The sequence below is a fragment of the Pollachius pollachius genome (genome assembly GCF_949987615.1).
Source record: "Pollachius pollachius genome assembly, chromosome: 17".
In the NCBI taxonomy this organism is placed as follows: domain Eukaryota; kingdom Metazoa; phylum Chordata; class Actinopteri; order Gadiformes; family Gadidae; genus Pollachius; species Pollachius pollachius.
Window position 1 is genome coordinate 22,422,730 of NC_136950.1, and position 14,697 is coordinate 22,437,426.

Consider the following 14,697-nt stretch of genomic DNA (forward strand, 5'->3'; position numbering starts at 1 on the left):
CGTACTGACAAAACAACCAGCCAAAACTTCAGAATAAGATCCCTAAATCATATATTGGAACAGGTTTCCTCATAATGATCTTGCATTTTTTAAAGTACATTTTTTACATGGTTTGATTGTTTTGATGTGGTTTTGTCTTTCTCTCTTGTTTTCCTAGTTGCTTAAAGACAGACTCATGCTTAGCGTTAGGTAAAGGCGAGGGAAAAGCCGTATTGATTGAGAAAACAGTGGTGGCCGGGATGATTCATACGGAGACCTGGCCAAGCCCTGGGACCTTAATCACTCCCCTTTATGTGCCCAGGTATTTGATGTTGCTTTTTCTAATGAGTTCTCTCATAAATTAGAATCTGTGGATGGGGGGGAGGGAGAGAGAGAAAGAGAGAGAGAGAGAGAGAGAGAGAGAGAGAGAGAGAGAGAGAGAGAGAGAGAGAGAGAGAGATTAAAGAGCTGATCTGGGGCAGTTCATTGCAGATAGAATGTGTGTAGGTGTGTACTGGACGTGGAGACACATGTAGCTGTGTTTTAAAGAGGAATTTAGGATGTTGTTGTTTTGTGAATGCAGTATGACGAAATACAAGCACGGCCTATACATCTAAGATAATAGGGGGTGTTTGTATTCACCCTCTGTGGTAAATTAGCTGTATTAGCTGCAAGTTTAGTACTTTTAACCTCTATTTATTCATCTATTTATTCAAGTTTGATTACCACTTTAGCTGAGTTGAGTCAATACAATGTAAAGCAAAATGAAAATACAATGTAATGCATATGATTCAATCATTTGTGTATGTTGTCCTATGCGTTAGTCAGGAAATGACAGAGACGTTGAAATGGATCATTTAAATTGTATCATTGAGAGGAAAACAGTGAATCAAGGGTTATACTAAATCAAAAATATGAAGATAAGATACTGAAGAGAAAGATGAACATTTCAATTGTCAAATGGAGTTGTATTCATTTGCATTTTATAAATATATAAACCACAGTTATGATTTAAAATCACCTGGGAGTGAAAAAGATTGGATGTAAAGAGCATTTGTTGATGCATTTTCCCCTTCGCTTTGGCCTATACCTTACTGTGGTTCTTCTAACCAACATCCAACGATTAGTCTGAACCGAGGCAAGGTTGGGTTGATCTTGCAAAGTCAATATTATGATAAATATAATATGTTTACATTTTGTGATGCAAAAATACATATATTGTCACTTTGTTTTCTATCCCTTGTAATGTCTAGCCATCTACCTTACCTCTGTCCTTCAGATCAACATTTCCCTGATTTGATTTGGGAGGGGGTGAAACTGTTTAAATAGCTCTGTGAAACTGTTCTGGGCTCACTCTGCTAGAGAGGAGACTAGTGCATGCACACATTAAAATAGGTGAATTGTCTACACCTATTGTGTGCTATTTTGCATTTAGACGTCTCATCTGTCCTAGACACAATAATTCGTAAAGAAATACAGTAGGCCTAGTTCTTAAAGTGGAATACATGGGGTGGGAGATCATGCAGCACTAGTAAAATCAAACAAGATTCAAAGAAAATAATCCGTTTCTTGAATGAAACGGGAACTCAGCTGTTACTTAGTATACAATCCAGGTTAAAAGCTGTTAAAATATATATCTGTGTAGACCTATATCTGCATAGGCCTATGTATCTACATAGGCCTCTTCTGTTATTGTGGTTGTCGTGTGTTACATTCAACTTAACAGAGGGTGTTTTGCTGCCCCCATGCGTTGACAAACGCCTTTACTGTCAAACGAAACCGAGTAAAACACAAGTACCATAGTGCATTGCGAACTCGCTTTGACAATTTCGGTGCACTCTTTTCCTGTTGCCACTTTGCAACAGCGGCGAGATGGTCGGTTATGTTATGTTAAGGAGTGTCATGCTTTTAAAAACCTTGACAAACGTCACAGGCCCACACTTCAAAGGCTCGCCGAGACGTTGTTAGCGTTTCTTTCCTCCATTGTTGAGCTCGAAGAATGTCGTCGAGTTCAGGCGGGTGGACCGAGACCGTGAGCCCGGACCCTACTGCTTCGCTACCCGGCTCTGAGGCCTCGCGGTCCACCCTGGAGGGTCACACAGTCCTGATGTCGGTTCGGGTATCGGTGTGCCACTCTGGTATCCGACCGCTGTGTCTGCCAGGAGCGGGCGAGGGGTCGCTATATTTACAACTCAGCATGGACCCTGGGAAGTCCGGGGAATTCCGACTATCGCTCCGGGACAGCAGCGGAACTGCCCGAAGTGTGGTAGGTAGATGACAGCAGTCACTGGCAGAGGTTTTGAGAAGTGATCAATGAATGAGGAAGTTGTTATTTTGTATGTTATTTTATTACTAGAATATAGTCCAAGAAGGGCATGGGAATTTCTGAATACACTGTTTATGTTGCATAAACAACAGACACCTTATTTGACAACATCAATACATCTGGTATTATCGACAACAATGCACGAACACAGTTACAATGTTGGCCTGACCTACTGCAACATTTGACTTTGTTTACTTCTTGTGTGTTCATTTCCTCACGTTCAGACCATCGCAGATTTTGACCTGCGGACAGTGAACTACGAGGTGAAGTCACCCAAGTGCCATGAGCTTAGTCTGGCCGCCCCCCCTCACGACAAGATGAGCTTCAACTTCCGCTGTGAGCTGGAGGCCCAGGAGTGGGCCACCGTGGTGGTCTCGTCACTTAGAGAAGCGCAAAGGGGTCAGCCATCTTAATCACCATCATGAGAGAGAGAGAGAGAGAGAGAGAGAGAAAGAGAGATGTGGTGAATTGCATTTGTGGTTTCAATTAGTTGTTTTGTCCATATCATTTTATTGCAGCCGTTATAAGCATTGTTCATTTTATTTATTTTATGAATGTGTTGACATTTGTGAACCACCAAAGAGAAAGAGAGAAGTGAACCAGGTTTTTGCATCCAGAGTTAAATTAACAAAGCTGATTTCTATCTATTTTTTACCAAACAAAGGAGCTTTTCACCACCAGCAAATCCCCTCCCACAGTAAAACCACCATCTGAGCAACCAGTCCCACAATCTCCTCCCTCTCCCTGGGAACATGCCAACCCAATGAATGGGCTGTAACATGGGTGTGCAGGAACTCAAAATACTAGCTGGTTCCTACTGATCATATTTCAGAAGCGTGCAAAATGAAGATATTGGCACTATAGTAGAGTTCTTACGGTAAAGTGGAAGTTTGGAATAGTAATGCTTGGGATCTAGACAAAGGCTCCTTAGTAATCCTAAACCTGATGATTCTCTCTCTCTCTCTCTCTCTCTCTCTCTCTCTCTCTCTCTCTCTCTCTCTCTCTCTCTCTCTCTCTCTCTCACTCTGTCTCCCTCTGTGCCTCTCTCCCTCTCACACTCTCTGTCTGTCTGTCTATGTCTGTGTGTGTCTCTCTCTCCCACCCACAGTGGCCGAGGCCCTGTCCTCGAATGACCCCCAGGTTCCCATGGAGACGCAAGGGTCTGAGAGCTTGATAGCCCTGCAGTGCACAGGTAATGCTAACCCCTAACCCTGACCCTAGCCCTTCTGCTGCATCCTTAGCTCACTGTGGGATCCCTGTGCCTTTAAAGTATTTGATCTGAATGAAACTGATCTAGGAACTGATCTTGTGTGTGTGTTTGTGTCCGTCTGTCTGCGTGTGAGCGTCCGTCTGTCTGCGCATGTGTGCGTCCATCTGTGTCTGTGCGTGTGTGTGTGACCATCCCTGTGCGTGTGTGTGTGCGTGTGTATGTCCCTCTATGTGTGTGTGTGTGTGACCATCCCTGTGCGTGTGTGTGTGTCGTGTGCGTGTGTGCATCCGTCTGTGTGTGTGTGTGTGTGCGTGTATGTCCCTCTATGTGCGTGTGTGTGTGTGCGTCCCCTCGGCCCCAGAGGACTCGTGTGTGGAGCTGAGCAGAGCTATCGAGGTGGGGGACGTGTCTGTGGCCTCCAGCCTCGCGGCCGCTCTTGCCCGGCAGAACGCGGCTCTGAGGATCCGGCCCGCACCCCGGAGAGGCCAGGAGCAGGAGCTCTGGTGAGAATCACCGGCGTGGTGTTGGGGGGGTTGTCCAAACTGTACTCTGGCCCGCTGACATTGTTAACCCTAAGCCTATTAAATCACATCATGCTACGTTGTCATGATTGATCTATTGCAGTTTACAGTCGAGTCATTTACATGTCATAGCCAAAGCCACTTAAAGTGAAGTAATTTGTGGAAGCAATGATCCGTTGGTGATTTGGCATATATTCCTCTGTTTTATGTAATAGATGGACAAAGATATTCATGAAGCGTAATGGATGATATACTGTTGTCTTTTTACCGTCCCACAGCTTGGCTGTTGTAGTGGAGGATTGTTCCTCTTCCTGTTCCGTCACGGTCAAAGTCTTCCCCCATGCCACTATTGCAGCACTTAAACAGCAGGCAAGTCTTCTTGCACCATCAACTTATTTATGAGCACATCGCCTTCGGTTAAGTCTCAAACCCACCACAGGACACAACCCAGCTGGTGTTAACGTCCTTGGATTGGATGCTTGTGATTGTTCTCAGCCTGACTTTTTAGTCACTTGGATTACAAATAAATCATCTTAATGTCTCAACAAATAGACGGTATAAAGACCACTCACATGAGATATCCAACATAGTTGAATGCAGTAGAGAAGAGGTAAAGGAAATGCATTTACTTCCCTCACCTGATCTCTCCATCTTCCCCCTCTGCGACACTCACTCACTCACTCTCTCTCTCTCTCTCTCTCTCTCTCTCTCTCTCTCTCTCTCTCTCTCTCTCTCTCTCTCTCTCTCTCTCTCTGTGTCTCACTCACTCACTCCCTCACTCACTCCCTCATGTCCCGCTCTGCCTCAGGTCTTCCTGGAGTACGGGTTCCCCCCACGGGTCCAGCGCTGGGTGATCGGCCAGTGCCTGTGCGCTGACCAGCGCTCCCTCGCCTCGTACGGCGTACGTCAGGACGGCGACACGGCCTACCTTTACCTGCTGTCGTCACGCAACGCCCGCCTGTCCCCTCAGCCAGCCAACCTCGACCAGGAGGGCACCATCTGGCCCTCCTGGACCCAGGGCCATCCGATCTCCAGCACCCTGCCTCCCAGACTGGGCCCCGGCAGCAACTCAGGTCAGGGTCCGATCTCCAGCACTCTGCCTCCCAGACTGGGCTGGTCTATGGGGAAGTGGTCTCATAAATGTTTGTACCTTTTTCCTGTTCTCTGACCACCTCCAGGAATGGTTGGCCTTTCAGCGGGAACCGAGAGAGAGAATATCTCTGAAATCAGAGAGCTCATCAACTTGGAAATGCCTCAACTTGGTGAAGCATTGAGCATCGGCAGAGTAGCATCAAGCACACAGGTATAACCCTAACCCTAACCCTGACCACTCAGAACACATGCTGTCAGTGGCTGCTGGTATCTATCCACGCAGAACACATGCTGTCAGTGGCTGTCCGCTTGTTTAGCGAGCGTCATTTCACCACGTCATTCAGCTGTGGAGGGGGGTTCACATTTCAATGTATGATCTGCTCAGGCTTTAGCAAACTAAACTTTTTGGAATTTCTTCTGCCTAAAGAGTTTGTCATTTGGTGTAAACCTCCAAATGGATGTTGGGGGTCTGTCTGTCTGTCTGTCTGTCTGTCTGTCTCTGTGTTTGTGTCTGTACTTATAAATAGACCCACACTGACCACATCCAAAGCCCGTCCAGTAAGGCCCTGTCATGTGTTAGGGTTAGGGTTAGGGCTAACCCTAACCCTAACCCAGTTAGGCCCTGTCATGTGTTAGGGTTAGTGTTAGGGTTAGCCCTAACCCTAACCCTAACCCTAACCCAGTTAGGCCCTGTCATGTGTTAGGGTAAGTGTTAGGGTTAGCCCTAACCCTAACCCGTCCAGTAAGGCCCTGTCCTGTGTTGCCCCAGGGTTGGCCTTGCCCCTCCTGCACCTACATCAACAAGCCCACCCGTCCGGGCTGTGAGATCTGCAGCACGGGCCGCCCCGAGGGCTATGCTGTCCCGGGGGCCTACCGGCCAGACCACCTGGAGCTGAGACGCATCCAGCAGGAGAAGGAAGCCGTGAGACAGTACCAACAGGTGGGAGGACAATACTCACTCACTCTCTGATCGGGTAGATCGGTTAACCCTTTGCTCCACTAAATGAGTTAAAATAGACTCCAGTTTGATACATGGGATCATTAATGACCCAAATAGAAAGGGAAACAGGAAGGAACAGGGAACAGGAAAACAGGCTATTCCCTGACCAGGAATCCTCCGACAGAGGAGATTCCGACATTTAAACTTATCAGACAAATAAAGAAAACAAATGAGTGCGGAGAGGGACGCCAGCAGCGCAGCCTGGGGGGAGGGGCTAGAGTGGGCGGGGCCAGGGTGGGCGTCGGCAGAGGCTCTCCCAGGTTAACTCTCTTCTCTTCTATCTCTGTGTTTTCTGAAGGAGAAGGGGAGAAGAGAGGAGACAAGGAGTGGGAGAAGAGAGGAGACAAGGAGTGAGACGAGGAGTGAGACGAGGAGTGCCGGTGCTCAAAACTACTCACTGCTACTCAACCTCAACCAGGATCCCTAAACACACACACACACACACACACACACACACACACACACACACTTACACATCAGTGGCGGCTGGTGGTTTTTAAAGTGAGGGAGGAAGGACTGCGCGCTTGGTTGCCATTGGCCTGCTTTCACTGTTAGTGGCGTATGGTGGCACAAGTATGTGGGACTCAAGTTGTTTCAGGGTGTTTTGGGGAACTACAATATAGCAGGGAGGGATAATTATGTGAATAAAATTGATACAAATCCACCAGTGGCAGTATTGTACTTTGAAAGCTGGTGTGCAGCATGTCTTTGAAACGGACTACAAGGGCAGAAGGAAAGGATGCAAAGCCAATTAATCAAATCAGGCCTACTCTTGATTTGTAAAACTAAATAAAAAAATCAGGCCCTATCATGTGGCCTATTTTTGCCCTCGATGACTGAAGCTTTTGGTTGTAATTTGGCCATGTTTATTTTCAGCTAAAGTTCTTTTAAGAAAAGTAAAGACACAAGACCAAAAGTGATGCCATTAAAAACTCATCATGCTCTGAATCATTCACTAACATCCTTGCCACAATATCAAACCGAACGGTCAGAGTAACAAATAATTAAAAGAACAACAAAAAATTTATTTCACACATTTACATGAGCTGTAAGCCTAACATTGTTTGAGGCAAATGTGGATGTTAATGGATGTTTCAGAATGTTGGTCATGGTGTTAAGCCATTAAGATTGAGGGACTTCATTTATAGATCAGGTCCATCCTCCTCGCTGTTTGTGTTGCAAAGATATCAGTATGACGTGGTCATACCAAACTGGATCTTTTTTAAGTGATTCCATGTTTTCGGCCCCCTTTCAGACGGCTTGCTAGGGTTACCCTAACCCCAACGGAGGAGTGCCGATAAATAGGTAGGCTCAGCGCGGCGCTCAGCGCGTTTTACTTCGAGACTTGCCCAACTTTTGCCGTTGGAAACGCCAATATAAGCAAACCGAGCATCACCGAACCGCACCGCTCGGTGGAAACGAAGCATATGACTGAGCGGGTTTGTTGGTTCTCGTAGCCTAGACTTGAGGGGATAACCCCTCCCTCCAGGCTGATCCACAGCCAGGGCTCCTGCTTATTGGTTCATAGCGCAGCCAGGGCTTCTCAACAATGTTAAGGTGGATCTTCCTCCCTCTCCTCCCTGGAGAAGCCTCCACTGATATATACACACACACACACACACACACACACACACACACACACACACACACACACACACACACACACACACACACACAGGATAAACCTACATGACTGCTAAGCTAGAATGTATTTGATGTATACAATAAATTATTGCATATTCATAGAGGATATACAATTATCCTCTTGAAACTGACATAGCACCATACATACGATGGTGTATTTTACCCCAGATGTTTTCATGATAAGGTCTACCAGCCTATTCAGATTGCTCTGACCACATGAAATGGTCTTCATGAAATGCAGTCCTGAATTTGTAGCCCAATAATAATATTAACAGCCTATATTTTTGGAACTGTCCTTTGCACAGTGTTTCTGTACTCAATGACGTACTTTTTCCAATGTTTTTTGGTATGGGATTTTTTGATTTGAAATATGATCCCATTCATGCAGATATCTGATTGGGGTGTGTGGCCATCTTTAAGGAAGAACCAAACCACAATCTATTTATTGAAAAGTGATACTACAACCAGAGTTCGTTTTAAGGTGCTTAGGGTTAGAGTCAGTACTGACGTCACACAGAGGGGGCTAGTACCAACAGCTGAGTGGGCAGGCGACTCGGAAGTGCATTTCGTTTAGAAGGTGACGGCGTTTTTGGGGCTTAAAAACGCAAAAATCTGAAACCACCCTCCAGAGTGTAAAACTTAAATACGCTCCGTCGTAGCATTTCCGTCTACTCTGCCAAGACGCAAAACTCTGGGAAATAAACAAACATGTTGTATTATTTCCATGCGTCGGACCGTCAAGCTGCTCTGGCAGCTCTAATAAACTTACAGGAGTCTTTCCATGAAATGTACAGGATATGTACAGACAGTATTACTGAACAGAGAAGGATCTGTAATTATGTTTTGGTTTTGGCGGCGCAGATAAGAGAAGAAGAAAGATTTTACGCATGCGCTCAGACATGGTGGTGTTGTGTGATAGTGTATCACAGCACCATCTAGGCTCCTGACATGCATACCTAATCGAAATCCACAAACTGTTGCGTCACCGTATGCATGCAGATTTCCTCCCGAAAACGCTTGTCTAAACGCGGAATAAAATGTGAAGACGCGGTGCCACTTTTGCGTCTTCTGTTCAGACCGTCATCATGTAAACGTAGCCTGAGTGGAGATTATGAGGTGAGATTCGGAGTGAAAGAGAGTAACCCGATGGACACATGTTGCTCGGCGACTTTGATGAGAGAACCTTTTGTATTTGTATATACACGGTGAACTGAGAGAAGAATACAAAGCGCGGGCTGGTCGCCTGTAGACTAGTTGCCGTTGCTGCGGGATGCCTATTGTGGCTGTGGACCTGTGGTGAGGGCTTCGCACCTAACCCCCTAGATAGGTTAGATAGCACTCAGCAAGGGAAAGCTTAGGAACATACTACAAGTTCAACAATCCACCTAGGGACAGACAGGTTACCACCCAAAATCTGATCAGCGAGAGGAGATCCTGAATAACATTAATTTAACCTGAAAGATCAAAGAGGTTTTCGGATTCCACAGGATGCCCTTACTCAAGCCAATGCACTCGTGTCAAAGCTGAGATGTCAGGATAGTTCTTCAGCTCTCTCTGGGTTAGGGTAAGGGTTAACCCTAACCCTAACCCTCTCCTTATCTGACCTGTTTTTGTTGTTTACTCTCTTCTAAATGCAGCTGAAGGGCATTGGGCATGTTGTTAGTTCTGCCATAGCGACTCGTGCGGTTCTATAGGGAATGTGAGTGACATTTAATAATCTTCTACAAGGGACAAGCACGCCCCCTGCAGTAAGTACAAATAAATGAAACATAATATTTAACTCCACATCCAAGTTACATTTATGAAATAGATTAAATCGGACACAGGGTTAAAATAAATGGGTTTTGCTGTTTGATGCTACCGGCATATATGTAGATAATTTACTTAAAAAATGTATAACAGCAGAAAATCTTAGACATTGTCACTACTACTGACTAAATAACTGACTTAATATATCCTGAAGTTGATTAGATGAATGTTTTCTATTTTGCACAGTGATGAAATGTAAATGTTAATAATTAATAAAATGTTTCGACAAAACTGTGTGTGTGTGTGTGTGAAAGGTTGGAGATCAGCCACATAATATAACATAAATGCTAATACGTTTTAGGTTTTACACTGCAAGAGTATCTCCACCCGCACCTCACAACCACTCCTCCCTCTGATCCCTAACCCTAACCCAACCACTCCTCCCTCTGATCCCTAACCCTAACCCTAACCCTAACCCAACCACTCCTCCCTCTGATCCCTAACCCTAACCCAACCACTCCTCCCTCTGATCCCTAACCCTAACCCAACCACTCCTCCCTCTGATCCCTAACCCTAACCCTCTGATCCCTAACCCTAACCCTCTGATCCCTAACCCTAACCCAACCACTCCTCCCTCTGATCCCTAACCCTAACCCTCTGATCCCTATCCCTAACCCAACCACTCCTCCCTCTGATCCCTAACCCTAACCCTAACCCTCTGATCCCTAACCCTAACCCAACCACTCCTCCCTCTGATCCCAGGCCAGGGAGGCGGAGCGCAGGGAGAACTTTGCCCGGCTGGTTCAGTTGGATGGCCAGGAGGTGGTGTCCAATCCTGAGGCGGTAGACTGTAGGATCTGCTATGCGGACCTCCGGCCAGGCCAGGGTGTGCTGCTCAGGGAGTGTCTCCACTGCTTCTGCCGGTAATATTTTGGTCCCCAACAACTGACTTGATCTCATTGTCTTCCTTGGCTATATGAGTGCAATTTTAAACTTTTTCGAATTTGGACCCCATAATCACACAGCAAATTACTTCCGGTTTCATGGGGTTTCATTAATTGTGTCCATGTGTGCGTGTGTGTGTGTGTGTGTCCGTGTGCGTGTATCCAGAGAGTGCTTGCACTCTGTGATCATGCTATGTGAGGACCCAGAGGTGGCGTGTCCCTACAGAGACGAGACGTACTCCTGCTCCTGCACCCTGCAGGAGAGAGAGATCAAAGCTGTGAGTTCACAAGAAAACGCCTCATTATCATTAATTCAGCCAAAACATCATCTAACAATGCCATGTTATCTCCCATTTTACCTCCATATACATCATTTCATTAATATTACTTTTATACATATAATGAGGAATAATTTTTATTATACATGTGTCTGTACATATTTGTTACCTTTGCTTATCTTATCTTAATACCGGTGCTTTTTAAGAAAACCCAATAGACGTGGCTGTTCTTTTGTTAGCCACTCGACTGCGACTGCCGGTGTGTTTTGGGAAGTAAAAAACACCCAGTGCTGAAGAACAAAGCGCTGCCCGTCGGAGGCATAGATGCGTCTAGGTTTAATGACCTGGGACACAGGCTGGGGCATGTGCTGCCTGGGCTGTGAATACCTTGGACTGCTTGATTATCTTTTATATTTAACAGCGCTAATCTAACAAGAAAATGATGTACATCCAGGGCCTTCAGATTGGAGTTAAATGATTCCCTTCAATGTGAACGATGCTGTGGAACCCCCGCATATCCATCCCCCTAACCATAACGCATATCCATCCCCCTAACCATAACCCATATCCATCCCCCTAACCCTAACCCATATCAAGCCCCCTAACCCTAACCATAACCCATACGAAGCCCCCGTCCACCTCCGTCACAGCTCCATACGGGATTCCTTGCGCTTCCCGATCAATCAGGGGACGCTGACCGGCCAGCCCAGCTGTACGGCCGGTCAGGTTAACCGGTGTGTGCTCCCTGTACGGCCGGTCAGGTTAACCGGTGTGTGCTCCCCAGCTGTAAGGCCGGTCAGGTTAACCGATGTGTGCTCCCCAGCTGTAAGGCCGGTCAGGTTAACCGGTGTGTGCTCCCCAGCTGTAAGGCCGGTCAGGTTAACCAATGTGTGCTCCCGAACTGTAAGGCCGGTCAGGTTAACCGGTGTGTGCTCCCCAGCTGTAAGGCCGGTCAGGTTAACCGGTGTGTGCTCCCCAGCTGTAAGGCCGGTCAGGTTAACCGGTGTGTGCTCCCCAGCTGTAAGGCCGGTCAGGTTAACCGGTGTGTGTGCGCTCCCCAGCTGTAAGGCCGGTCAGGTTAACCGGTGTGTGCTCCCCAGCTGTAAGGCCGGTCAGGTTAACCGGTGTGTGCTCCCTGTACGGCCGGTCAGGTTAACCGGTGTGTGCCCCCCAGCTGTAAGGCCGGTCAGGTTAACCGGTGTGTGCTCCCCAGCTGTAAGGCCAGTCAGGTTAACCGGTGTGTGCTCCCCAGCTGGTGTCCGGGGAGGAGTACGGCCGCTGGCTGCAGCGCGGCCTGCAGGTGGCGGAGTCACGATGCGAGGGCAGCTACCACTGCGCCACGGCGGACTGTCCCGGCTGGTGCGTGTACGAGGACACGGTCAACGTCTTCCACTGCCCCGTCTGCCGCCAGCACAACTGCCTGCTCTGCAAGGTGCCGAGCATTGAGACTAGAGAGACGATGAGCCAGGATCCTTAAGAGCCAGGATCTCCTGCTCTCTAACCTTCTCTCCCTTCCACCTCTCCCCTCACTGCTGGCTGTGTGACGCCAGGCGATCCACGAGGGCATGAACTGTATGCAGTACCAGGACGACCTCACGTCCAGAGCCATAAACGACTCAGCGGCCAGACGCACCAGAGATCTGCTCAAGGTGAGAGCCTTGTTTCTGCCAAGCTGTTTTGGCTGCCAACCCTAACCCAGTGTTTATTCTTTTTACGCAGCTTCTCTCTTTCGATTCCTTTGAAGCGGTGTTACATTTACATTTACATTTACATTTTACATTTACATTTAGGGCATTTAGCAGACGCTTTTATCCAAAGCGACTTACAATAAGTGCATTTGTTACAATAAGTACATTTGTCATAAGAATGTACTTATTGTAACAAATAAGTACATTACATACACATACAACAAGATTATCACAAACAATGACTTGATTATACTAGATTATAAAGTTCTTACACATAAAATATGTTGAGTATAAAAGCGGGCTTACAATGGGGGAAAGAAAATACTTTTTGTTTGTCTCTTGCTTGTGTAAATTTGACCAGACAAATTTGCAACATTCCTTAAGGAACCTTTTGCGACCATCTTCTTGATACTTTGCAATATATCAGTCGACAATTTTGATTGTTTTTTTTTTACATGGTTTGCTTTCTCCCCCCCTTAGGGTTAGCTAACCCTAACCCTCGTTGCCTCCTCTGTTGGGTTAGGGTTAGCTAACCCTAACCCTCGTTGCCTCCTCCGTTGGGTTAGGGTTAGCTCACCCTAACCCTAACCCTTGTTGCCTCCTCCTAACCCTCGTTGCCTCCTCCGTTGGGTTAGGGTTAGCTAACCCTAACCCTAACCCTCGTTGCCTCCTCCGTTGGGTTAGGGTTAGCTCACCCTAACCCTAACCCTTGTTGCCTCCTCCTAACCCTTGTTGTCTCCTCCGTTGCTTCTATGTGGTGTCAATGATGTGGAACGCTCCCACGGCCAGACCCTGGTGCAGTCGGGGGAGGCCATGCACTGTCCTCAGTGTGGCATCATTGTCCAGAAGAAGGAGGGCTGTGATTGGCTGCGCTGCACTGTCTGTCACACTGAGATTTGCTGGGTGACCAGGGGACCACGCTGGGGGCCCGGGGTAAGAAAGCACTCACACTTTAGGATAATTAACCACCCATTCATCGCTGCTTTTCATTATGCCAACGAAAAAATCATGTCTTAGTTAAAAAAGATATATAAATGTTATCTTTTTAAAAAAATTGTTGGAAATTTATAATCGTAATGTCCGAGTAGTTGCGTACTGTGCATCCATTTTTCAAAATTGAGGGAATTTCAAGAAACTTCCGAAGAGCACAAACCATAATCATTGTAATACTTCACCGGATCTTAGCCCACTACAAATTTACTTTATTTGTACTTACACAAAGACAAACAAATGTAAAGTTTGCGTGTTCTTCACAAGGGTCCCGGGGACAACAGCGGGGGATGCCATTGCAACATCAACAAGCAGAAGTGCCACCCCAAATGTCAGAACTGCCACTAGGCCAGTGACCTGGTGTTGAGGCCCTGGAGAGAAGTCAATCCAGAGCTGGCATCTCAAGGGAAGTCCAAATGTCCATGGGAAAATCGAACAGTACAAAACATGTTTACCTCCTCATTGGTAACCTTGCGCTTGTCATTTATTAAAAAAACACAATGCAGTTTAAATATTTTCTTGGCTCAGCAGTGGCACTGGAGGGCTGAAGATATGTTTGATGCTTGACCGTTTCGCTTTTTGATTTGTGTTGGTTAGCTTGCCTTACAAGTGCCTCTAGTTGTGAACAGGTGTTGGAAGAAGCAGGTAATGTAGTTACTTGGCCTTTTAAAGAAAAAATATATATATAAATATACATATATATATATATATATATATATATGCACTGCAAATTGAGCAATACAGACAGGATTTTTTTTTTTGTTTATTTGTTTGGCTGTTAAATAAAGAAGAAGTGACCTTATTTTTGTAGCACACAAATGAAAATGACTGTTACAAGGATATAGTTTATGGGATATCTAATCAAATTCCATGTAATCCTGATATTGTACATTTTGGCCTAAAATTAAACCAAATCTATACGGTGAGTGTTTTTGGGTGTGATTGTGAGTTTCAGTGCGAGACAGTCAGTACGTTTACATGCACAGCTTAATCCGATTAAAGCCATAGTTCGACCATGCTCCTCAATCGGACCACTGCAATTGTCCGAGTATACATGGCGGTGAGAAAAACGATTCATTGGCCGAAGCATTTTATACCATGGTAAGATAGGTGGCGCTGTACCCATTTTAACTAGTGGTAAAAGAGCCACCGGTTGACCTCTTTACGTCACTAGCAACAACAAACTCAGGTGGCATTCGAGAAAGATGTTTTCAGTAGACAGCTGTCAGTACACTTCGGGTCTATGCCATTTCTCGGACGCTCCATTGTTCCGACT

The 14,697-nt window shown here is 46.3% G+C and overlaps 1 protein-coding gene across 1 annotated transcript; it reads left to right on the forward strand.

Annotated features, from left to right (window-relative positions):
- The first annotated feature begins 1,799 nt into the window (after window positions 1-1,799).
- On the forward strand, window positions 1,800-14,335 carry shrprbck1r (sharpin and rbck1 related). Its single transcript, XM_079754844.1, has 14 exons — window positions 1,800-2,245; window positions 2,530-2,704; window positions 3,414-3,497; window positions 3,877-4,018; window positions 4,315-4,405; window positions 4,845-5,109; window positions 5,215-5,339; window positions 5,898-6,068; window positions 10,284-10,444; window positions 10,632-10,743; window positions 11,996-12,175; window positions 12,294-12,392; window positions 13,221-13,364; window positions 13,689-14,335. Exons 1-14 carry the CDS (start codon window positions 1,979-1,981, stop codon window positions 13,767-13,769), a joined length of 2,097 nt encoding a protein of 698 aa, XP_079610970.1. The 5' UTR covers window positions 1,800-1,978; the 3' UTR covers window positions 13,770-14,335.
- The last annotated feature ends 362 nt before the right edge of the window (window positions 14,336-14,697 follow it).

Coding starts and splice junctions, on each gene's coding strand:
- shrprbck1r (XM_079754844.1), top strand. CDS start 1,979: ATGTCGTCGAGTTCAGGCGGGTGGACCGAGACCGTGAGCCCGGACCCT. Junction 5,340..5,897: donor GAGTAGCATCAAGCACACAG/GTATAACCCTAA, acceptor GTGTTGCCCCAG/GGTTGGCCTTGCCCCTCCTG. Junction 6,069..10,283: donor CCGTGAGACAGTACCAACAG/GTGGGAGGACAA, acceptor CTCTGATCCCAG/GCCAGGGAGGCGGAGCGCAG.